The sequence below is a fragment of the Dothidotthia symphoricarpi genome, assembly GCF_010015815.1.
Source record: "Dothidotthia symphoricarpi CBS 119687 unplaced genomic scaffold P153scaffold_8, whole genome shotgun sequence".
NCBI lineage: Eukaryota > Fungi > Ascomycota > Dothideomycetes > Pleosporales > Dothidotthiaceae > Dothidotthia > Dothidotthia symphoricarpi.
Window position 1 is genome coordinate 1,087,003 of NW_022985015.1, and position 23,750 is coordinate 1,110,752.

At 51.8% G+C, this 23,750-nt stretch overlaps 9 protein-coding genes across 9 annotated transcripts; 5 read left to right on the forward strand and 4 right to left on the reverse strand.

The window, feature by feature from the left end:
* Window positions 1-1,575: 1,575 nt before the first annotated feature.
* P153DRAFT_356292 (uncharacterized protein) lies at window positions 1,576-2,127 on the forward strand (the record flags this gene model as incomplete). Its single annotated transcript, XM_033666636.1, has 1 exon — window positions 1,576-2,127. One exon carries the CDS (start codon window positions 1,576-1,578, stop codon window positions 2,125-2,127), a length of 552 nt encoding a protein of 183 aa, XP_033524935.1.
* A 213-nt stretch (window positions 2,128-2,340) lies between these two features.
* P153DRAFT_375269 (uncharacterized protein) lies at window positions 2,341-3,741 on the reverse strand (the record flags this gene model as incomplete). Its single annotated transcript, XM_033669575.1, has 2 exons — window positions 2,341-3,278; window positions 3,543-3,741. The coding sequence occupies 2 exons, from the start codon at window positions 3,739-3,741 to the stop codon at window positions 2,341-2,343; spliced, it is 1,137 nt and encodes a 378-aa protein (XP_033524936.1).
* Window positions 3,742-4,355: 614 nt separating this feature from the next.
* P153DRAFT_375270 (SH3-domain-containing protein) lies at window positions 4,356-5,121 on the reverse strand (the record flags this gene model as incomplete). The annotated part of the gene is made up of 2 exons (XM_033669576.1): window positions 4,356-5,015; window positions 5,065-5,121. 2 exons carry the CDS (start codon window positions 5,119-5,121, stop codon window positions 4,356-4,358), a joined length of 717 nt encoding a protein of 238 aa, XP_033524937.1.
* Window positions 5,122-5,369: 248 nt separating this feature from the next.
* Window positions 5,370-6,514, reverse strand: P153DRAFT_366125 (NAD(P)-binding protein). The gene has a single exon (XM_033667977.1). The coding sequence runs from the start codon at window positions 6,266-6,268 to the stop codon at window positions 5,471-5,473; it is 798 nt and encodes a 265-aa protein (XP_033524938.1). The 5' UTR covers window positions 6,269-6,514; the 3' UTR covers window positions 5,370-5,470.
* Window positions 6,515-9,292: 2,778 nt separating this feature from the next.
* On the forward strand, window positions 9,293-11,195 carry P153DRAFT_384815 (uncharacterized protein; the record flags this gene model as incomplete). The annotated part of the gene is made up of 3 exons (XM_033670378.1): window positions 9,293-9,775; window positions 9,830-10,080; window positions 10,133-11,195. 3 exons carry the CDS (start codon window positions 9,293-9,295, stop codon window positions 11,193-11,195), a joined length of 1,797 nt encoding a protein of 598 aa, XP_033524939.1.
* A 332-nt stretch (window positions 11,196-11,527) lies between these two features.
* Window positions 11,528-13,601, forward strand: P153DRAFT_366127 (Zn-dependent exopeptidase). The gene has a single exon (XM_033667978.1). The coding sequence runs from the start codon at window positions 11,863-11,865 to the stop codon at window positions 13,279-13,281; it is 1,419 nt and encodes a 472-aa protein (XP_033524940.1). The 5' UTR covers window positions 11,528-11,862; the 3' UTR covers window positions 13,282-13,601.
* Window positions 13,602-14,611: 1,010 nt separating this feature from the next.
* On the forward strand, window positions 14,612-16,134 carry P153DRAFT_220549 (uncharacterized protein). The gene has a single exon (XM_033662626.1). It carries the CDS (start codon window positions 14,752-14,754, stop codon window positions 16,078-16,080), a length of 1,329 nt encoding a protein of 442 aa, XP_033524941.1. The 5' UTR covers window positions 14,612-14,751; the 3' UTR covers window positions 16,081-16,134.
* P153DRAFT_220552 (uncharacterized protein) lies at window positions 16,049-16,633 on the reverse strand. The gene has a single exon (XM_033662627.1). The coding sequence runs from the start codon at window positions 16,573-16,575 to the stop codon at window positions 16,189-16,191; it is 387 nt and encodes a 128-aa protein (XP_033524942.1). The 5' UTR covers window positions 16,576-16,633; the 3' UTR covers window positions 16,049-16,188.
* A 94-nt stretch (window positions 16,634-16,727) lies between these two features.
* Window positions 16,728-20,308, forward strand: P153DRAFT_395953 (uncharacterized protein). The gene is made up of 3 exons (XM_033671440.1): window positions 16,728-17,471; window positions 17,525-18,138; window positions 18,185-20,308. The coding sequence occupies exons 1-3, from the start codon at window positions 17,007-17,009 to the stop codon at window positions 20,088-20,090; spliced, it is 2,985 nt and encodes a 994-aa protein (XP_033524943.1). The 5' UTR covers window positions 16,728-17,006; the 3' UTR covers window positions 20,091-20,308.
* The last annotated feature ends 3,442 nt before the right edge of the window (window positions 20,309-23,750 follow it).

Sequence of the window (23,750 nt, forward strand, 5' to 3'; positions counted from 1 at the left end):
CATCGCCACCTGGACAGATCATCCATGGCAAACAACATAGATGTGGCGATGAAAAAGTTTCTGGAGAACAGCTACCGGACAAGGAACAAAATATGGACTCCTTTCGCCATTCATCGAAAATTCCGACGTAGAACGATGGGCAATGTCATGTTCAACACTTTGGAATGCATCTCAGGGACTCGAGTTTGAACAAGAAAGCGCAAGCAAGATTCCGAATACTAGACTCGGTCCATTGGCGACGTGTAACAGGTTATGCGCCGAAATTACACCGTATTCCTCAGGTCGAAGCTGGGATTATGCGCATTGCCACGCGGCCTGGCTCGTCCCCTCAGCACGGCCTGGGAGTCGCGATATGTAGGTTTCAAATATTCGTAATGTCGAGAGTAGAAAGACCTGCTCTTGCCTATACCTTACAGGCTCGATATTCGGATGAAAGGACGCATTCGTCGGCTCTCGGACAAAGGGTTCGCTGCATCACTGACTCGGGCAGGTCTGACATTGGACAGCTTCATATCAATATTTTCTTGAAACATCTATCTACCCTATTCGTATGGATATGCCGTTGGCAGCATTGAGTCGTGGCCTAGGACCAAAAAGCTACAGTTACCTGGAGCGCCCTGACTTCTATAGATCCTACAAACGGGGGCGCAATCTGGCGCCAACTTGATAGTGTTCTATCCACTGGAACGGGATGAGTTCCTCCTGTCAGCTCGAGTAGCCTCCGAGATGAAAAACGGTGTCATGCACATAATTATACACAACAATGCTTGTGTCGTCGAGGATGCGGTTCATGAATATGGCTACTTTATCCTTAGTCACAAGTTGTTCCCTAATGTTTCCCAGCTCGTGCTCAATTGAAAAACGTTGTGGAACAGGCTATTCTTGATCACTGATCAACTCAGTGAACCAGTTTCTGATCACTTTCGCTTACGCCGTAGGATTTAGCATTGCTCCCCAACCCCCAAGAGCTCCCACAGCCTCATCATGTACTCATGGTCAACCTACGATGGCGCCTATTCGACCCAACACACCAATCAAGCTTGACACAGTTGACATGTAGCACGTCGGGTCATCGAAGAACTTCCTGAAGCGAGAATATTACTTTGTCACCTCGACATAGGGGTGGGAAGTACTTTTCGATACGTTCACAGCTACTGGTCAGTTCTCCAAGCTGCGATGTGTCAAAGATTGATTTTCTGTTTTGAGCAATCTTAGTGACTGCAAATGAGGGGTATACGATTAGCATCTCGCGAGATGTTCAAAAGTTTGGAACATGAGACTTGGTAGCGAAAACCAGGGTCGCACAAAACACACTCGAGAGCGAAAAGGACTTCACACCAAAACCAACACCAAAAAGACTTTGATCCGCTCAGACGATTCATCTCAGGACTCAGACCGACAGAGCACAATCTCCCCAGACCAATTTGTTCCTCAAAAGTAGCTACGTCTTGGACCCAGGCTCCAACCAACCCAATACGGCAATCAACCTCCAAGCCTACCGCAAATCCTACTCCAATCTACCTCCAAGCCCAACAACACCCGAGCCCCAACTTCTCACGATCCTACTCCACCCCAATGCCCCATCCCCACACCTACCCCGGAGATGAAGAGCAAATCCTCCTCCTCATTCTCCCCCTTTGGGGCCTGCTAGTCTGCCTATGTTTCTGGATCCTGCTATCCATCTACATTTGCAGCGAGAAGCCGGCACAAACATCCTCCTTCACCGACGAAGAAACTCCCCTCCTACACACCCACGTCGACGCAGCAACACTGCGTCTCCCGCCCATTCCCCACCCCACATTCGTCGTGCACGTCTGTGTCGCACTGGAATCCCGCCCGGGGAGGTACACGCCCTTGTTCGCATTCCCGCACTCGCTTTATATCGGCGTGCCCGGGGAGTTCTACGTCGAGAGGGGGCGCTGGAATGCGGGTGTGGGGCACGCGAGACGACAGGGCAGGGCGGTGAGGGTGCGGTGCTATAGATGGGATGGGACGGCGTTTACGGTGCCGGTGGAGACTTTTCGGCATATGCATATGGGTGCTGAGAGGGTGAGGATGAGGGACCAGGATGTGAGGGTTAGTGTGAGGAGTAGGTCGGTTAGTAGTTCAGCTATTAGCTCGAGTTGAAGACGACGGGGAGGTGTCAGTTGCTGGGAGATGGGGTTGGGGGGCTTTGTATTCCTCATGCATGTGCGTGTGCTTGTTTAAGAGGTTGGGAAATTGGCGTTGTCCATTCCAAGGAAGACTGTTTTGAGAACACTGAATAGATGAAATGTCAAGAAGTGGTACTTCAAGCACTCATCTACTACACTGAATGTTCGCAAATTACTACCGATCTAATCAAATAGCAACATAAAACCGCCGGCATCTCCTCCACCTCGCAACTCCCACCAACAGCCCTCCCAACACCAAAGCCCCCGCAGATATCATCAGCGCCATCTTCTCTCCCCGCTCAAAATACTCCAGTATAAACGCCGTAACCATCAACCCCGCCGCCGCACTCATCCCTCCAAGCGCCATCATGACAGCAGCCCGGGCCGGCATATCCACATGCCAACTCTCGTCCCCCCAGTGGAAAGTCGCAGTGACTTTATTATGCAGCGTAAGGATCGCGCCGAGTAAAACGCCATACGCCGCCGCACAGCCGATTTGCATCCAGAAGTTCGGCATCCAGACGTGCGGGATAGAACTTACGCCGGCGAACACAGTGGCTAGGATGAATGTGTTAACGGGTCCGAGACGTCTGCGGAAGTGCGGTTGAGCGACTATCGTCGCGCTGAGTGCCGCGGCGCCTAGGGTAGCGAGGAGTGCGTAGGCGCCGTCGTCTGGCCAGGAGTGAGACGTTGAGCTGGATTGGATCAGGATGAGGTAGGTGGGCCAGGTAAAGAGGCCGTAGAAGATGAGCATATAGCCTGGGATGAACCATCGTGTGCCGTTCTCGTTTAGAATCTGTCGCCAGCTCTTAGGGAGCTGCATGGCGATTTGGTATTTCTTTGTCCATGGTCTTGTTTCGTCGGGTTCGAGCTTGGTCATGAGAGTGTATGCGATGATTAGTGTAATGACTGTGATTCCTGCGCTAGTAGCATGTGCAAAGGGTTTGTGGCCTTCTTCTTGTCGTCGGAAACACTGCCATGCTATAATAGTGTGGACGACTGCTCCGGTAAGACCTATGAACCCACTTTGCATGGAGACCAGTGGAAAGTTGTTCTTATAATGAGAGCTGAGCACCAATGTGCTGATTGTGAAGATTGCACCGAGTGCAGTGCCTAGGACGGGGCCTTGGAGGATCAGAATTACAATGTAATCGTTGCACCATTGTGTAGCAAGCTGCACGGCGAATGTCAGTGTGCCAAAGCAGAAGAACAACCCGGACCACCACCTGGTATTCCGTAGTTGATTGTATATCCAGCCGATAGGAAACGGCGTAGCAAATATGCACAGAACCTGCAACGCAACGATGAGCGAAAGCGACCAGATAGGTTTTGTAGGTAGTGCCGTCGTGTAGTAGTATTCCAGGTACGGGCCGAACGAGAGAGGGATACCGTAGACGTTAAACAGGACGAGAGAATGTGCCCAGACTGTCCGGTTTCGATATCGAGTGTGTCGCTCCACTCCTACACGCTGCAGGTTTCCTTGCGTATCAAAACCTGTTACCCAGCCACCACGTGGTTTATTAGAGTCGACGCCTTGCCTCGAGTTCATCTGTGCGACATGACTAGGCATTGGTTGGTGATTCGCCATGAGATCTTGCCAGATCGCCTCCGTAAGGCGCGACACGCGTTGTTTTGATAACGAAGTGCGCGCTCCAACGGCGCGTACAGACCTCGAGAAGAGCAAATGACGCGGCTGTCGTTCAAGAGGGACGATGTAAAATACCACTATAGAAGGTGGGGCTGTTGGCAGAAGTAGGAACAACAGCAATGGCTCTGACGAACGCACATACTTGCGTGTCAGGATTGGAGTTGATTGCGCCATTGTCAATCCGCCGTCTTGTGAATGGATCATGTCTGTTTGTGAAGCGCTGTGATTCGTAATATTCGAGGCGATAGTACGCAGTGAAGACGTGGATGGTGTGAAGTTTGGTGGGGTGCAACAAGAATGGCAGGAGCAACCCAGTAATCACACTGCGCGATGAGGCATGACGGTGATACCACTGCTAGTGATAAGAAATGGGGAACGAGTCGATCTAGAATTGGAATAGAAAAACGCCATGCTACTTTCGATATTGAAGTCATCCTCGTGCACACTAACCACACGCGTAAATGGACGCAAATCCCAAAGACCCAAAGCGCCAAACTCGAAAGCCAATTTGAAGACGGCGAACAGACAAACTCGTTCAACCCGTCCATAGCACTTTAGAAGATGCTGTTCACAATGTTACTTCCAATAGTCGCACCCGCACCAAAGATGGCCGCATTCCCCAGCTTCTTGCCAAACTTCTTACCAGTCTGCTCCGCCTTGCTCGGCTCGTGCGGCTGCTGCGCGCTGTTGCTTACATCCAGCGGCATGTTGCCGTAGTTGGTCGGTGCCGGCGCACCTGCAGGCACCATGCTCTTCTCGTCCTTACGCACGTAGCTCGCAGGGAAGATACCCTCAGCGCCAGTGCGCTGGTTGCGGCCCTTCCACCATTCGGCGTTCATGTACTCTGTGACAGCAACCTGGTCGTTGGGCATGAGCGCAAGGTCGCCCGCGTCTTGCGCGTTGTACTGGTACATTGCGGAAGCGTAGGTGAGGACGGGGGGCCCGACGGGGGCAGTGGGCGCAGAGGGGTAAGCTGGCGGAGGGGCATTGTGAGACGCGTTGGCGTAGTAGCCGATGGCCTCGGACTTCTTCTCCGGGGGAGGAGTCGGCTCGCTCTTGATGTTCAGCTGCGAGAGCTGTTGCACGGGGAGTTGCTGGACAGGGGCGGCCGGGAGAGCGCGCGTGCTGTTCTCGGCGGAAATGGGAAGTTGAGACGTGGCGGTGTCGTGCTGCGCTGCGGTGATCACGTTGGCTTCGACAAGGAATTGGAGGTTCTGTATGTTGTTGTTAGAGCGCGTCGGGGTGGGCTGTTGGGAGACCAACGTTCTTGATGTCGCCCAGGGCACGGTTGATCATCGCATTCTTGAAACCGTCTGCCATTTTGAGGATATGTCTCTTTTGTTATGGGGTAAGTGAGTGTCGACGAATACAGAAGGCGCGAAGAATATGCGCACTCGACTTTATTTGCGGAAAGGGCTGAACAGGCTTGCGAGTGGTGAGACAAAGGTTCGAAGTTCCGGCGGAGCTGATCACCCACTAACGTTAGTGGGCCCCACGCGGCAGGGCTGTGCCGTGGAGGCTGTGCAAGCTGGTTGCGCAACATGGCGTTCACTCGAAGCCTATTTTGGGGGAGAGATTGTCGCTGTGTTGTTCGACAAATGTGCATTCTCTCCGTCAAGAGGAGGTTCGATTACTATAGGTTCACTCCATCGCCCTTTACTCCTACCACCTAGTGCATTCCTTCCTTCAAGGTAGGTACCATGATCTTCTGGAAGATTTCCTGTCTCTGCTTCTCAAATCCATTGAACGCATTTACCGAAGTTCCTACTGGAACCTGGTCGTCCCCGTTCACCAGCTTCCCCCACGCGTCCGCTGTAAACTCTGCCAGCGGCATGCCGATATTTCCTCCGTCCTTGACATCTGGCTGATGTTTCGCATCATGCAACTCCGTCTGTACCGCTGGCGGGAAGATCTCAATGACTTTGATGTTTCCTGGTCCTTGCTTGAGTTGTTCTCGGAGCGAGAGAATCATGTGGTGCAGCGCAGCCTTTGAGGCGCAGTAGTTGGGGCATCTAGGGAGAGGCAGGAGAGCAAGACCGGAAGTCGTGTAAATGAGACTTGTCTCGCCAGATTGATTTTGGAAGAAAGGAATGAATGCCTTTGTGAAGTACATATACGATAGGTAGTTTGTCTTGAATTCGAGCTCCAACAGGTCCAAGTCCACGGTTTCAGGTTTGGAGAAGTCGAACGAGCGCTGCATTCCCGAGTTGAGGAAGACAGAGTCAAGGTCAGGATGCTTCTTCGTGACGTCTTGCGCAAATTTGGAAATTTGATCGAGCTCTGTGATGTCAAAGACCATCGAGTCGACTTTGTCGCTACCGTGCTTCTTGACGAACTCATCGAGCTTTTCTTGTCGACGTCCGACAATGATGATGTGCTTTCCGTCTTGAACCATCTTCTCGGCAAGAGCCCAGCCGATTCCGGAAGTCGCGCCTACAATAAGGATCTTGTTGTATTTGAAAGACATGGTGGCAGATATAGAGTTGGAAAATTGGACACAAGCCGGCACTCTGGTTCGTTTTTATACAATGCCGTTGTTGTTGTAAGCATGATGATGACAGAGCTCGGCAGGTGAATCTACGAATCTGTAGATACTCATGATTAAAATTGACGCCATAGACCTCGACGCAACGCAGGGGTTATAGAAAATCAACGGCTTTAGCGGACTTGGGGCGACCAGACTTATGCAAATTGAAGGTCTGGAATAATTTTTCTTGCTGAGATAGTCATGATGTAAGTACCTGCAGCCCTATGAGTGATTTACTTGACAGCGGCGTAAGACACCGTTAAATCCGGACATCTGGTGAACACCATCTAGAGATGCCTTCAACGTAGGAAGTTAATATTGTAGACACAAGGAATGTCGTATTCGTCGTATCCGGCGTATCCACGCGATGACATCACGTCTAGACAATTCGTCGTTCGAACATCTCCCACTCACCTTAACTTCAACATTCCACGGCAACGCTCTCTCAACTTGCCATTATGTGAATCACACCCCTCCAAGATCTCAGTCCCACAATCCATTCACGCGGACGACGCGCGTTTACGACAATGCTACCAACCTCGGCTTACATCCGTCTTGCGCTCAATCTCGGCATACGCTTCCATGACTGAACAAGCGACACGCACATTGCATGCAGCTGTTAGGTCCCAGGTCAAGAGTGAGAAGCATCGGTCCCATACAATAGCAAAGACAAACTCACGTTGAGTTGACGTGAGTTGCTCGGCATTACAACGCGGTATATTGAAGAGCCCCGTGTGAGCAGACGTGCCTGCGATGTAAGTATTACTTTTGTTCAAGCATTCCTCATCAGCTCATAGACCATCGAGTCGGCCCCTTAATCGCTGTGCATCTCGTCGACGTTCTCTCATGCAGCATATTCCGGACTTGATTTATGTGTATATGGAAGCGCGTCTCTCGTACGAACGCAATGGATGTCGATGTACGGTCGATAGTTATCGCTTCACTGCAACCGCACCCACCTTTACTATGTGGTAGCCATCATCACGTGAACACCTCATCTTCCGGTTGATTAAAGTTCCGCTAACCGCCTCACTACATACTCTTTAAGCCAGTACTACTCACTACTATCGGCCAGTAGTCGGCGAATTCCTCGGCGACTCTCACCAGGCACTCTACATGTTACGGAACTTGGGTGAGCCGACAGAGGTAGCGTATTGTCAATACTGTCAACACCATGGCGCGATGATATGAGACATAGTTCGTTCTACGGTTAAAGTCATGAAAAACTCTTGAGACATGCATCTGTACCACGGAGCATGGGTTTGAGTCTCACATAGTGAGGTCATTACAGTGACTCTCGACTATTTGTCTGAATGGCAAACTTATATAAACGTATACTGCAGGAGCTTCTCATGATCGCTATTGTAGCAGTTCGACACATCGCTCAGTAGTCCAAGGATTACCATGTCACTACAAGTGATTAACTTACTGGCCTGCTGTTCAACCATCGAGGCAATGGCTAACAATGGTATACGAGCCAAGCCTCAGTATCGTGTTGCTCGATTGAGTGGAGAAAGGAAGCCCACATCGCGAAACAACCTCAACCCAGCGAAAGGATCGTATCGTATTACCATAGCGCAAAGAAATCTAGATGTCAAGGTTAGGTGGCGAAGATCACCACTTCAATTGGGCTACAGAACACCCGCCATCAGCCTCCTCGCCGAAAGTCCCGATCCCGTCATACCACCGCTCGAACCCGTTCGCAGGTACGATCCAGTATCGCAATGCGGAACTGCCCCCAATTGCTCGTGGGACAAACGCACGGCTCGATGAAGGGGTGCAGATCATCGCCAAAAGTATCTCCACCCCACACTCGACATATGTAGTACAAAGCTTCTGTTTGGGGGTTCCACGTTTTCACGCCAACATTCGCCATACAAGGGTCTCCTGACTCGCTGCCCATCGTTCAGTAATCCTCGACGATAAGATTGTGATGGACAGTATGTATGCTGCCTTGTCGCAACACATATCGATTTCGCAGTGTCGAGAGTTCATGCTATCCCATATTGGGGTACATCTGTTAGGAACGTCGAGGTGATGCGAGATGCTGGTGTTAAAACTGAACAGAACGTTGCATAGTGCATGTTTCGTTTCAGGAGAGCGTTGAACACAAAGAAACGCTATAACGTAACCGTGTAAAGCATTTCGTGCCGCCTCGCATATTTTTCCGTGCCGCCTCGCATATTTTTCCATGCCGCCTCGCATATTGTTCCATGCCGCCTCTCATATTATTCCATGGCAACGCACGGAGTAGGTATTCGAAAAAGGCAATTCGGCGACCCGTGGTACGCAACGAACCGTGATCTATTGCGGGTCAGGGGCCGGACGTTGTTAGTTCCTGCCGCTAACAACAGAACCCAAATCCGAGTTTGTCGACTATGACGATGGCTCAAATGCGGGCAACCGTGTATACATCTTAAACTCTTATGTTCCAACCTCACCAAACTCTATGTTTGTGCTCGCCTGTTGAGTTTGTAACAAGCGAAAAAACCCATACAAATATGTGCCATGATTCAAGTGAAGCAGACGTAAGTTTCCTGGTCATTAAACCAAGATCAGCACTCCTGCAGATGGTGTCTCATGGCAGCTGCCAGAGACTTTCACTCGGTATTCGCGCCCGATTCCCGGGACGGGAACTAACTGGTTTAGTGAGTGATCTGGGCTATCACGACCACTGCTGTGGCCCGGAATGAATGCCGAATCTGGTAGCGCCACGCTATCAATCTGCTCCACTACTGATTGTCGATGTCCTGACGATCCGGGTTCCGAACAAGATGAGATCTATGCAGTCTTCCGCCGAACATCCTGGTGCCTTGCTTGGTCTTGGGAGTGACATCTTAGCACTATTGGTACATGTGGAGCGTATCTGTATAAGTAAGCCTAACCTCCTCAATCATGTGAATTTCGTCCTTGTAAACGAAAACTTCAACGACCTCTTCTTCCAAGCATTCATGCACCGTCAGAATGCCGTCATTTCTTTTAGACTCGACCGGATGGACCTACATGGGTATGATGATCGTCTGGACGGTTGCTTTCATCGCCGGTGTAGGTTACCTATGGATTAATCGCCAGCTTCAGTCACTCCGCATGCGAAGAATTCCACTCCTTCTTGCTGGTCTCATCCCCCTACATCTTTATGGAGTCGTCTGCCTCTTGTCCTATCTTCTCGGTCCACTCCTCCCTTGCACAGCTGAGTACTGGGTAATGAATCTATACCTTCCCTTCGGTATTGCTATCTTCCACGCAACGAATAGCCAGTTCTTGCACATCGCGAGTCGACAGAAACAATTTGCGCATATGAGCACACTGAAAGCCTCCAAATCAATAGACCAAGAGAGAGCGCAACGGGTCGCAAACAGTCGCTGGAGGAGGATATTCGCTGGCGTAGAGAGATCTGACAACATCGAACGTACATTACTACTTATCGGTGTCGGGATAGCTATCCAGGTAAGACTGAAACCTCCTGTCTTGACATGTGCACCCACTAACATATCGGTTTAGATCCTACTCGCTCTTTTCATTTTCCTCGGCTCTGAAAAGTTCCACCCTGGCTGGGGACTTTTCAACTACACCATAGATGGCACTGGCATGGAAGCAAGAATGAACTGTAGCAAAGGCTGGGAGTGGTGGTTGTCTATCATTTGGCAATTCTTCTGGGCATGGTTCTACGCTCCCTACATGCTGTGGAAGTCTCGTGGAGTACGAGACGTGCACGGCTGGCGAATCCAGACGATTTGCTGCTGCATCGTTGGGTATGCTGTCCTCCGAATCGAAACAATGCAAGCTCAATGCTAACATGTCCAGTCTTCCGGCGACTCCTCTCTGGCTAGCAGGCCTATATATTCCCCAGATGGCCCCGGTCAACGCTGTAATGCCTCCTCCCGTCTGGTTCTCTGCCTGCATCTTCTTCATGGAGATCTTCACGTTAGGGTTTCCCATTGCTGGAGTCATCAAAGGCAATAAACTGCGTCAAGAGACCCTTGAAGCCATCGCAGACTGGGAAAAACGTCAGGAACGGAACAGCGTTGCTTTTGTCGATGGCTCGCTAAACGACCTCAGCCTTTACTCCGACACAACCGCTCTCAGCATCGGCGGTACAGCCACTTTGAAAGGCAAAACGTCTTTTGAGTCTTCCAAATCTGACCTGCTCACAATGACTGCCCTAGAGAACGCTCTTCGAACCAACGCCCTCCCACTTCTGGAGTTCGCTGCTCTCAAAGATTTCTCGGGTGAGAACGTAAGCTTCCTAACCCTCGTGGCAGATTGGCGACGATACTGGCTCTCGCCAAGGTCCACAATGACCCAGCACCGTCGCAGACAATTCCTTGCGGCTGTCCGCATCTACGCTCACTTTATTTCCCTTGAGTTCTCCGAGTTCCCAATCAACATCTCTTCAAAAGAAATGAAGACCTTACACAGCATATTCGAGAAGGCGGCCGTTGTCATGTACCGCACCCGACACAACTCGCTATCATCAGAGGTATCCGATTCAATCACACCGTTCGACAACGTACAGCCAGAGGAATGGCCTGAGTCTCCTACACTTCCATCCTACTTGGGGGAAGCCTTTGACTCAAAGTCCAGTCCGAAGTCAACCGTATCGGATCTCGACAGCCTCGGTCGTGCAAACCTCAAGGCCGTGTCACACATACAGATGATCTGCGAGGATGATATGTTTGCCAACGTAGCGGTTCCGGACGCATTCAATGAAATGGTGTTTGATGCTGCCGAGACAGAGATCAAGTACCTTACACTGATCAATACCTGGCCACGCTTTGTAAACGCCGGACGTGCTGCTAGTCAAGCGAGTATAAACGATGAGGAAAAGGGTAATGGATGGAAGGGGAAGATGTTGTGCTCCCGTTAATCCGACTATTACCACATCATCGCGGTATCCTTCTTGTCTTAGCGTTCAAGTCGTCGTGGTCCTTTTCCTTTATTAGGGTCAGCATCTGTCCGACACTCACGAGCGGACGTTACATCGGAATTCTTCTCCGACATATTTGTAATTCATGAGCCGAGGCATATTCTCACGAATGTTGTAGCTTTGATACCCAATCACATTCGTATCCAACAATCAAGATATTACCTAATCCATTTGTGACGTATCACTTCTGTCTACCTTCCGATTTTGGCCTAGCTTATCTGGCGTCACTAGTTACGTCTGCTTAACCTCAACCTTCCTAAACATCACCATGGCCAAATCTTCAATTCCACAGGCACTAGCCAAGTCTGAGAAACCCAGGAGTTTCTGGATCGCATCGCATTCGCTTCGACTTATTCTGCCCATTGGAGCTCTATTGCTCCTGCTTCAGCATTACATCATCGCAGACAGAACGCCGCGATGGCATCTTCCTGGATCAGACCTCACCGATTCGAAATCCAAGTGTAATCAGGTTGAACCTCTCTTCCCATCGAAGAAGACGAAAGAGTTGGAGGATGTTGAACTTTACCTGAAGTCTGACGCTTTTCGGGAGGTTGCGATTAATCGTTTGTCGGGTGCCGTACAGGTGCCAACTCAGAGCTATGACGATATGGGAGACGTCGACGTGGACCCACGCTGGGACATCTTCTACTCTTTCGCGGACTACCTCGGCAGGACCTTCCCGCTCACACATGCAAGCCTACAGCTCGAGAAGATCAATACCCATGGCTTGCTGTACACCTGGACTGGTACGGATTCGTCGCTGAAGCCTACGCTGCTGATGGCACATCAAGATGTCGTGCCTGTTCCGGATAGCACGGTTAAGCAATGGACTCATCCGCCTTTCTCGGGTCACTACGACGGAACGTTTGTGTGGGGCAGAGGGGCTAGTGACTGCAAGAACCAGCTTATGGGTATCCTGGGCGCAGTTGAGGCGCTCGTCTCCGCTGACTTCAAGCCACGCCGCACGCTCATCTTGTCGTTTGGTTTCGACGAAGAGGTCTCGGGTCAGAGAGGCGCTAGGGAGTTGTCTAATCACCTCCAGTCAAAGTACGGACACCATGCCATCGCTGCCATTATCGATGAAGGCGCGGTAAATATTGAAAGTTGGGGTGCCGATTTCGCAATTCCCGGCGTTGTAGAAAAAGGTTACATTGATGTCGATGTGGTTATCAGAATGCCGGGCGGCCATTCGAGCATTCCGCCAAAGCACAACGGTATCGGAGTGGCCAGCGAGTTGATCACGTTGATCGAAGCGAATACCTACGAGCCAGAACTTGTAGACGGGAACCCATACCTGGATCTTCTATACTGCGGAGCCGAACACGCTCAAGAGTTTCCCAAACAGGTCAAGAAGCTTCTGAACAAGCGATCCACTCGAAGCATGACGTGCTCGAGAAAACACCACAAGGACGAACTTGCGCTGGAGGCTGCAAAAGCCGGATTAGCTACCAAATACCTTTTCACGACCTCAGTTGCAGTTGACATCATCCAGGGAGGCGTGAAGAGCAACGCCCTGCCCGAGCGCACACACATGACCGTCAACCACCGTATTAACGTCGGATCGAACTCAGACGCCGTCAAGAAGCACATCACCTCCATAGCTGCCCAAGTCGCACACAAGTACAACCTCACGCTAAACGCCTTCAACGCAACCGAGTCCCCCTCCAGCATAACCCTCTCCCACAACGATAAGATTCTCGAGCCCTCGCCCCTAACACCCACGTCCCTTCACCCAGCCTCCAACACGACGCGCGTCACTCCGTTCTCGGTCCTTTCCGGCACGACGCGCGCGCTGTATGGCACGGATCTGCTGGTCTCGCCGGGCATTATGACGGGCAATACGGATACGCGCTTTTACTGGGATCTGAGCGAGAATATCTTCCGATATGGGCCGGGCTGGGATAAGGATCAGGTTGGGCTTGGGAATATACACACTGTTAATGAGAAGGTGGGCGTTGATGCGCATTTGGATACTGTGCGGTGGATGTGGGGGTTCATTCGGAATATGGATGAGGCGGAGTTGTGAGGGTGTGTTTGTGGGTGGAGAGAAGTGAGGTATTGGAAAAGCGCTCGTTTTTAGTAGGGCCTTGTAAAGTTGGATGACGGGAGACTGTTCTTGTGGTTTTTGACTGCGACGAGGTGTTTTTCCGCCTTATGAAGGTCTCTGCTGGAGATCAAGTCCACAGTCTTCCACTTCGGTGTCTTTGACGAAGTGAAACATGTCGTTGTATTCGTCAAGGCGCGTCTCTTACACAGCTAGCCTGGCCTGGTCTACACAGTGACAAACTAGTGACCAACCTTTTCGTAGCGTCAAAGCAGTGACCAACCACCTTTCCCTCAAGTCTCACTCATAAGCGACTTTTACACCACTACCATACACTGATCGGCTCTACCATGGTTCGAATGTGTAGTTTTTTTTGAGTACCTCACATCACAAAGTGCCATCGTGATTTTATCTTGCATGATTTCCAGTCGAGAACCCCACACCCTCGACCAAAATACCAGCTATGTGTTTACCAATTATTGGTTGGGAGGATGTTCTTTTCTGGAATCGGTACATCTGGGAGCCGTTCTTCTTCATATGCATGAGCGTTTTGGAACGCAGAAGACCATGTCCTGCTTTGCATTTCCCTTTTTTAGGAGGATGAGAATAGAAAAAGACAATCTATTCGATAGGAAGAGGGCCATGGAGTTTTTCATCGCATCTTAGTGTACCCTGCTTTATTCAGGAGGTTGTAAATACGTTCTGCATGCAACGTCTGTATTGAGGATTTAGATAACGCATCGCATGCACACATCCGATACATAATTCCTCTTTTTCAGCACGGGGAAAACTCATAGAAAGACATTACTGCCCATTTTCGTGGAGTTAAAATCAAACAAACAACAGATGGAAAAGGTAGAAGGTGTACCGAAACTACACCACCACACCATACTAGATTCTCGTTCCCTTTTCGTTGCGAGACACCAGCCTCCCATCAAACCATCGTTGACGGTTTTCAATTTAAGATTTTCACAGACTACTTGCGAGACGGTAGATTTCTGGTGCAACAATATGCCAGCAAGCCAAGACAAGACAAGACATATAGTGGTGGGAACGGTTTTCAGACCATAATTTTCTTGTTCTACCCTTTTGTCTCGCCACATATCATGTTGTATGAAGTTTTTTGGTACTGAACCCCGACGAACCACGATGCGAGGATTGGGCCCAGACATTTACGTACAAGCAATTTCTGCCCAGAACGAGCATGTAAGCACTCTGCAAATCTTTTAGAAAGGGGAAAAACCCCACATAGCCCGAACTTCCATAACTTTTGGTTCGTTTTTCTCAGGGAACCAAATCGTCTAGAACAGCATTGCAAGTAGAAAAGTCTGGGACCAGGAGAACAGCAACCCATACACTGTTTCACGTGACGTAAACAACGCAGAATATGACTGTAATGCAGCCTGGGATTTGAACTTGAACCTATGGAAGCGCAATGGGAGAAAGACTGGTATGATGTTCTTACTGGGTCGCTTGTCAAAATCTGGATGTCAAAGTCTGGACGTTATGTGGCAGGATGGTGGTATCGACCGGTTTATCTTGTGGATGTGTAAGAGTCGGCGTGTGTGTACCGTGGTTCGAGGGCTGGGGGGAGAGGGAGGCAGCCTGGTGTGCGAGGAGCGGGTTGGTATAAAGTGCCTGTTTGCGTTGAATTCCTCTTTTACTCATCTCTCATACACATATACAGACTTACATACACACACTTACACACACACACACACACACACACACACTACAATGGCCTCCCTGATGGACCTACCGCGCGAGCTGCGCGACATGATCATCGACGACGTCCTGGGCTCTCTTGCACCGGCCCCTGTGCCCTCACACACGGATGCCACCGACGGCGAGGACACGGAACCTCCCTCGTCAATCGTGCACACGTACGACACCCCCTATCCGCGCATCCCATGGCACATCAACCCCCTCCTCCACACGTGTGCACAGCTCCGCGTCGAAGTCTCCCAGCGCGCAGCGTTTCTCAAAACCCCCCTCGTCCTCGACATGCTCATCCTCTCGGACGGAAACATCAAAAGCACCTTCCTCACCCCGCTGAGCCGGCCCCTGGGAAGTAAGATCCACATGCAAGTCCACATCCGCGTGCGGCCCGTCAAAGTCCGCTTCTACGAGACGCGCGTGCACAACGAGACGTTTAGGACTGTGGGGCCGGTGCGCGCACCGTGGCTCATCACGTTTGCGAAACTCACGCATGTACAGCGGATCCCGGAGCGGGTCGTGGCCGCGTTGAAAGAAGCTGTTCTAGGGGTTTTGTTCGCGGATGGGATGAGTGTTTCTGAACGGGCGGAGAGAGCGGAGACTACGAAGTGTACGCCTGTGCTGTTCATCGCGGAGGTGCGCATGGTTGTGCAGCGAGCGGAGGGTGTTGATGGAAAGGTATTGGAGATCCCGCACGGTGAGGATCCAGCGGAGTACTACCAGCCTGGTGATGAGCTCGACGAGTTTCCGGAGCGTGTGGGCGACACTTGGCTTAACGGGCTGCTGGACATCCGGACGGCGTGGTGGTGTGCGGACTTTGAGCGCGAGGCGGGGTCGCTGCTGGCGAGGGTTGGAAAGATGAGACTGGATTTTGAGGGGAAGCATACTCGTGAGTGGAAGATTGGTGGGCTTTTGAGGATGATGAAGGAGGAGATTGAGGTGAGTGCGGCACAGAAGCTGGGGAAGGGTGAGTGGGGGGAGGGGGCGATGATGTTGGAGATGAAGAGGAGGTGTGCTGCGGTTCGTCGGCAGCGCAATGTCCTGAAGAGGACTGACAGGATGTAGATGGATAGATGTGTTTGCAGTGTGGGGTGATAAGTAGGCAGGATATGGAAAAACGCTTAGAATGAATCTCGATGCAGCGACGAACGTGTCTACTGAGTGATTTGATTGTTAGTAGTCAATATAATTATGGATGAGAATGCAGTGTGCAAGACGTCTCGCCCAGTCTCTTACTCCACAGTGGTGGTTCGTCGCGTTACATGAGGCGTATTTTAGGTGCATGTGCTGAGTCATCTCCCCCACCTGCTTCTCGATCTTGATGGAGTCGGTGAGGTGAAGGCGCAAGGGGTTCGACGCTAGGATGCGATCCCCAACACCCGTCACACCGCTTGCACTGATTCGCCGTGCAGCCGGCTCGGGGGTGAGGTCTGGCAGTGGTGAGTGTGCCCTTTGTTTGCGTGGAAAGGCGTGGACATGCGAGCATTCGCTGGAAGAGACAGCAGAGGCGAAAATAAGGTGCGAACCACGAGCGTGCATGAAGCACAAGCATGGCGCCATGATGTCGCGAGACGCCGCATCGACCAGCAATTGGCCCAGGGGCGCGTGGGCACAGACGCTGCAATTCGCACTGGGATACGCTAGCCAGCCTTGCCGAGAACCTCCTAATGCTCCTGTCGAGTCCCCTCGCCCGTTGCAGCGTCTCTGCCTTTGCTTTTGCTGTGCCTGTCCGCTGTGCTGTTGCCGTTCACTGTACTCGGACTTTGTTGCTTTAGGGAGTGAGGGCCCCGTGACGCGTTGCATTGCTGCTCCTTTTGTCTGGAACGGGCGGGTCAAGATTTCGGTCCCTTGAAACACTTCCCACGCCAGCGCCGCTTGACTCTCGACTGGGCGCTGGACTGACGAGATCAGCCATTCGCAGCGCACACGGCACCCGCGGCGCCTGTCAGTCTTTGTTGCGGGACCCTGAACACGCGATACCCCACGACAGAATGACAGACACGATGCATGTCGAGGAGCCCGCCATGGGAGCCGACAAACTCAAATTGGACGTGGAGAATGCCATGACGGTCCCCAGCAATGAAGAGACGCCAGTGCGCTCGCCCAGGTCACACATTGACAGCTCGCCGCTGCCGACCGACTCGATGGTGACAGTGCCGCTGTCCGAGGCCGACAGCGAAGACGCGCCAGACGAGCAGAACACACACGCAGAGGAGAAGGGCATAATGTCACGCCCGAGCTCCGACGAGATTCACAAGGCCTTTGGCCGCCGCGACAGCCCCACCAGCGTCCATGTGCCGGCCATGACAGTCCACGACACGGACGCGCCTGAGATGGCCAAGTTGTCTGGCCACTCGAGAAGCGACAGCAACAGCTCGGCAAAGAGCCAGCAGGTCGATTGGGAGGAGCTGGAGAAGAAGGAATCGCTGGAGCCTGAGGGGGCTGGGCAGGATGAGGTGAGGAGTGGCCGTGATTTATCGTCCCAGTCGCAATACTAACGCTCAACCAGGCCATGGCCCTGCTGCTCGCCCGTCTGGAGCAGGAGAACAACGCCCTCATGTCCGACTCCAAGGCCACGCTGAAAGCAAAGAACAAGTCTGCACGCTCCCGCAGTCAGTCCCGCCCGCCGTCGTTCAACCAGCTCAAGCGCCTGGTGCAGGACGAAGAAGCCTCGCAAGTGCGCTTTTCGCAACTGCCCTCGCCGCCGCCCATGACAGAGCTCGAGTTTTGGGCCGCCCTCGTGCGCGACTACCCCCAGACCGTACAACGCCTGCCCACCCTCAGCCTCAATAAGATCCGCGGCGGCATTCCTGCGCCATTGCGCGGCGTTGTATGGCAGAGCGCATCGGGTGCCAGGGACAAGCTCATCGAGGACCAGTACGACACGCTGTGCGGCGAGTCGAGCCCATACGAGAACATCATCAACAAGGACCTCGGCCGAAGCTTCCCCGGCGTCGAGATGTTCAAGGACCCTGAGGGTGAGGGGCAGAAGATGCTGGGCCGCGTGCTCAAGTGCTTCAGCCTGTACGACAACAAGATTGGGTACTGCCAGGGTCTGGGCTTCCTCGTGGGGCCGCTGCTGATGCAGATGGGCGACAAGGAGGCCTTTTGCGTGCTCGTCAGGTACGTCACACACATAATAAACTCAACACATGCTAACACGCTGCAGGCTCATGGAAGACTACGACTTGCGCTCGTGTTTTCTGCCTGACCTCTCGGGTCTCCACCTCCGCATCTTCCAGTTCCAGAAACTGCTGCACCAGCACATGCCACAGCTGGCTCAGCACCTCGACGAACTGCAAATCGGGTCCGCATACCTATCGCAGTGGTTTCTGTCCTTCTTCGCCGTCACGTGTCCGCTTCCCATGCTATTCCGCATTTACGATGTGCTGTTCGCAGAGGGCGCATCTGAGACCATCATGCGCGTAGCCCTCGCCCTGATGAAGAGGAACGAACAGAAGCTTCTCTCGCTCTCCGAGTTCGAAGATGTTATGCAACTGCTTCTAGGACGACAACTATGGGATCCTTATGGTCGCAAAGCAGGGTCTGCCGATGAGCTGGTCGGTGACTTTGTGGGCTTCACCAACGATGTTACACGAGAGAGATTGCAGGGGCTGGAGCAACAGTACAAGGAAGCGCAGGACAGGGATGCGGCCAAGCAGCAGGTGCAGAAGTCGGCCACTTCGTTCCTGGGTCGCTTGTGGGGCCCGTCCAACTCATCCACCAAATCCGTATCTCTCAGCCCAGGCCTCTCTGCGCCCTCGCGGCCGGTTAGCTTCCTGAGACGCACTCCCTCAAAACAGAGTCTTGCATCAACACTCAACTCCACTGAAGGTTCCGAGGCTTCGAATGCTACCCACAGCACTGCCCTGACAGACCTGTCTCGCGGGTCGAATGGAGACGCCTTGTCAATGAGATCAGGTCACGGGTCCATCGCTATGGGTCACTCTGCAAAGGACAGGGATCTGCACTACCAGATCGAGCAGCTGCTCATGTCGGTGAGCCAGCTGCAACGCCAGAACGTTGAGCTCGAATCGGCACTGCAGAAGCAACGCGAAGACCGCAAAGATGACCATCGTCTCGTGCGCACAGTCGTTGAGAAACTTCGAAAGAAGCAGTCGTCCCTCTCGGCCCCCTCAACCCGGTCGGACCGCCGCCGAACAACCATCACCGCCAGTACTATGGTGCCAACACTTGACGACTCAAACCTCTCTCTATCAGACGAGGCAATAGAGATTGTCGACAGTCTGGAAACCCGCTTCCCAACCGAGCAATACCACACCCGCACATCGTCGATGTTCGAAACTAAGCAGATGCTCCGCGACACGCTCGCACGCACAAAAGAACAGCTTTCCTCTGAAAGCGTACGTGCCCAAGCGCTAGCCCGCGATCTTAACGATCGTGACACGGAGCTCATCTTTGCGCGTGACACGATAAAAGACACAAGACAGCGCCTCGCAGACAGCTACAACCAAAACCAGAAACTGGAAAGGACGATCCAAGAACTACGCCAGACGGCGCGCAAAACATCTGCAGCAGTGTCTTGGTCCGCGTCGGACAGTTCCGACACGCCGCCGAGTCTCTCGCGGTCAACGACAAGCGAGAGCATGGCAGGAGGCTTGCGCGAACTCCGGCTCGGGAGAACAAACTCGACCAAGAGCGTGCGCCCAACCAGCATGATGTTCAACAAGCGCTCGTCCAGTCTCGCCACACAGCAAGTCCTCACAACAGACAACAACACGCCTGCCGACAACGAGGCCCTTCTCCTCGAGCTCGTCAACGCCAAGACAGCAGAGGCGATCGCGCGGCAGGAGCTGGAGGAGATGCGCGGCCGGTTCGAGGGCATGAAGCGCGTCGTCAGCGCGAGTAGTGCCGGCGCCGCGGCGGCGGCGGGCAACGGCTGGTTCGCCAAACCCGCCACCCCGCCGACGATGAAGTCTCCCACCGTTACCGCCGTGTCTGTCGCGTCGCCCCCGACTACGACGACGAGCCCCATGCCGGCGACTGGCACCACGGGCTGGACGTGGGGCGGCTGGAAGAGGACGCCCAGTACGAGTAACGCGACTATCTCGTAGACTGGGATATGTTGGATTCTTGGGACCGTGTATATATCTGTCTGTATATGGGATGGGCGAGGGCATGTTTCTACGACTGTGTTTTTATGTCGATATGTGTGGAGAAGGGGGGTGATGGACGGCCCGGCCCCATCTTCCGTTGTTTTTCTTATGATTGCTTTTTTCAGCGAAGCGGGGGGTTTGCGCACCGATTTTAATGACACTTTTACTGCTCGTTCATATGATGTGCCCTCTCGTTTCTTGTGTGTTTTGAGGTCTTGCTGGTGGTGGTTGTGGTGTTGCTGTTCGAGTGAGAATGCGTGGATGGTATCTTCTACATACTACATATTATGTTGAGCGAATGGAGATAGAACGGCGACGGCTGGTTTGTACTCTTTGCCTTGTACATATACATGTATAAACAAAGGCGCTCTGTATGTCCAAGTAAGTCCCCTGGTCCCTCGCCACCATTGTCAGCCCATACTCGCGCAGTCATACACGACTACCACGACACCCAGCGGACTTATGCGCAGAAAGAGATGAAGTTGAGCATACTGAACGAGGGGAACAATACTCCGTACCCTACTATCTACAATTGCACGTCGAGGTTCATGCAGATGAATAGGAAAAGCGAAGTATAAGTTCTCGACAGCAAGAGTACCATCGGGCAGATACAATACTCGATCGTTTTTCTGGCTTGCAGCGCGTGGGCGGATACGATGGATTGTGGCGCACTGGGGTGGAATACAGGCACGGTGTGTCATGTATGGGTTGTGTGGGATGGGGTAGGGAGCGGGAGGTCTAAGGTAGTCGGGTGCACACTTTGTGAAGGGAATTGCCATGGAAGAATGGCCGGGTCTGACGAGATCACATGTACAGTTTCGGTACGTCTTCGACGAGTACGACTCCCGCACTTGCGATACGGGGATTTTATCGTCCAGTGACACTCTCATCGAGAGAAGGATGGAATTGTAGTGGGAAAAGGGGATGAGGCTAGTAGAACACTGGTAGGAGGAGAGGTCTGGTAATGAGATGGTGTAGAATGTGTAGGAGCAGACAAAAGACACAAGTAGGAGGATGGTTCTTCTATACGTGTGGCGCCTACATGGTGTAAAACCACCGCAACAGAATTTACTGAAGTGCACGCTTTGCGTATACTGCTAGAAGCTTAGGTGTAAAACTCATATACTAATTCTATATGTAGTTGTCACGCTGTTGCAAGATTTGGCGGAGACTCGACTTCTACACTGACAGACCTTGTGATATCTCCTAGAGAAAGGTACAAAAGTGACGTTGTTTCTAACTCTGCGAGAATCTAGTATGCCTGAAGCGGTTTATGGGCAGCCGGCTTCCTCTGAACTACGAATCCGATGCTGTATACGAGATGAAAGATATCATGGAGCCCTACTTCATGAGCACCTTGTTCTGTGCTTTCCGGTCAGAGGAGAAAGCAATTCCTGCACAGAGAGGCCGCTCGCCATTCCATTAACGCGGCGCAGAAGGCCGTCAAAGCCAACCAAGAAACACGAGCTGTCGAAAGCACCCAGAATTTGCAGAGATGAGGGAGTTGATGGTTACGACAATGTCAAAAAAAACTGCGTCTGTTCCATGGAGTCTGCAAATCCATTCACGTAGATACGCTGACGGGTTCTTTGCACCGAGCTCAGGCTTGCTTTGCACACTACCGCAGCTGGCTAGATACTTGGAGTTCGTTTGTGGCGGGTCGTCTGTCCTGCAGAATTTCGTTTGGTGTGTTGCGCAGATGGGCCTTTTCCTTAAACCTTGAAGGGACGGCGATCGGATTGCACACGACGACCAGCATGCGAGAGACTCCGCTCCAGACTATGCGCACTTCCAGGACAGGTCGGTCAACTGCAAGCTTGGTGTCGGGAATAAACACAGGCTCTCTAAATACCTGGACTCTCGGTCAATCGAAATACCAGGAACGAGGGGGCAGCAAAATTATGCAACAGCTGGACAACTACAACTGAGTTTAGTATAAGAACTGTGTGTATGAATTTAGAGTAGTATACGCCTTATGTTTATTTTAACAACTTTTAGTCGTGTAGTTCTGCGACTTGTAGGAGCCACAAAGAATGTAGCTTACTTCCCGCTTTTACAGTTGACCGAGAGCTGGAGTCAAGCTGCGTTCCTCACTACAGATAGCAACTCAACAACAAGACTAAAAGCCAAAAGTCGAGGCGGCTGGACAAATACCAGTACTTCTTCACGAGCAGAAGTTTCACTCGAATTTTGCATGTAGTTGTCCAGCTGTTGTAAGATTTCGATGCAGCTTCGATTCCGGGTATTTTGACAGACCAAGAGAAACAGACACTCTGAACACGATGAGCGCAACTAGACTAAATCCTAGAAATAGATACAACACTTAGGATGTAATAGGCGCATACCGACCGACATCAGGTCACGAAAGTTTTTGTCAGATCTGCATGTACCACCGGGTCTCGCGATGAAATTCAGTCACGAGATGAGACTTGGCCTAGCTTAGCTAGTATATATAACCACGTGACTGAATTTCATCGCGAGACCCGGTGGTAGTTGTCCAGCTGTTACAAGACTCAGCTGCAGCTTGACTCTGGCTCACACCCGGAAGTCGGGCTCTGGGGGCGGCCGCCGCGCAGCGGCGCCCCAGAGAAGATTAGCATGGCCCCTGCACTAAGGATGACACGCTCAATCAAAGAGAAGCTACCATTTTTTTCTTGCGATTGAGCTGCCTCATCACGAAGTGCATTGAACAGATGGTGGGGCGTGCATCTAGGTTCGCGCAAAAATACAAAAATAAAAATGTGACATCTGCTGTATTTGAACTTAACATTGTCGTCAAAATCTGCAAAGTCTCTCTTTCAACACACGCTGATGTGATACTTTTGGTTCTTATAACGAGAGGTTGATGTTCTCACAGAGTGATGTGGTAGCTCAATCGCAAGAAAAAAATGGTAGCTTCTCTTTGATTGAGCGTGTCATCCTTAGTGCAGGGGCCATGCTAATCTTCTCTGTATCGTTTCAAATTGACCAAATGCCCGAAGGCGAAGCAAAGCAAAACTAGAACAATTATATTCACAATCGCAAAAATCCATTTGCCGCAAGCTGCAAAAAAACCGGATTGCTAACGTGGCCCGGGGCTGGCGGCACGAGGCCGCCAGCATATACCAGGTGGTCAGTGCCCACATGGTTAGCGCTTACGCCGTTGATCCTGTGCCTTGCATAACTAAGCTTAAAATCACAATACCTTGCTTTCTCTTCTTTCTTAGTCTTTGATTGTGTTAGTGAAATAACGCACGCTCTATATTATCTTGTAGTCGAAATTCTTGCCGTGGCGGTAGACAATAGACTGGACAGGACGTTCTAGTCCTGTATTCACCACCTGTAGTCGTCTCGCTGATCTTCGCTCGATGTCGGCGACGTCCTGCGTAATCGTGTTTAACATAGCAATATCTTCTTTTCTCTCAAACTCAGTTGCTTTGTCACTACATTCAGTGCTATAGCACTTTTTTCATAACATCATGTCGTGAAGTTATTCAACGCTGTGAACGGGCTAATACAATCCAGGATTTATCGCTCGTAGTCGCCACACCACATAGGACAAGGCGGCAGGGGTATAGATGTTTGATTATACGGTCGTGTTGTTCGGTCGGATCCACCACGTCTTCAACCGTAGTCCCG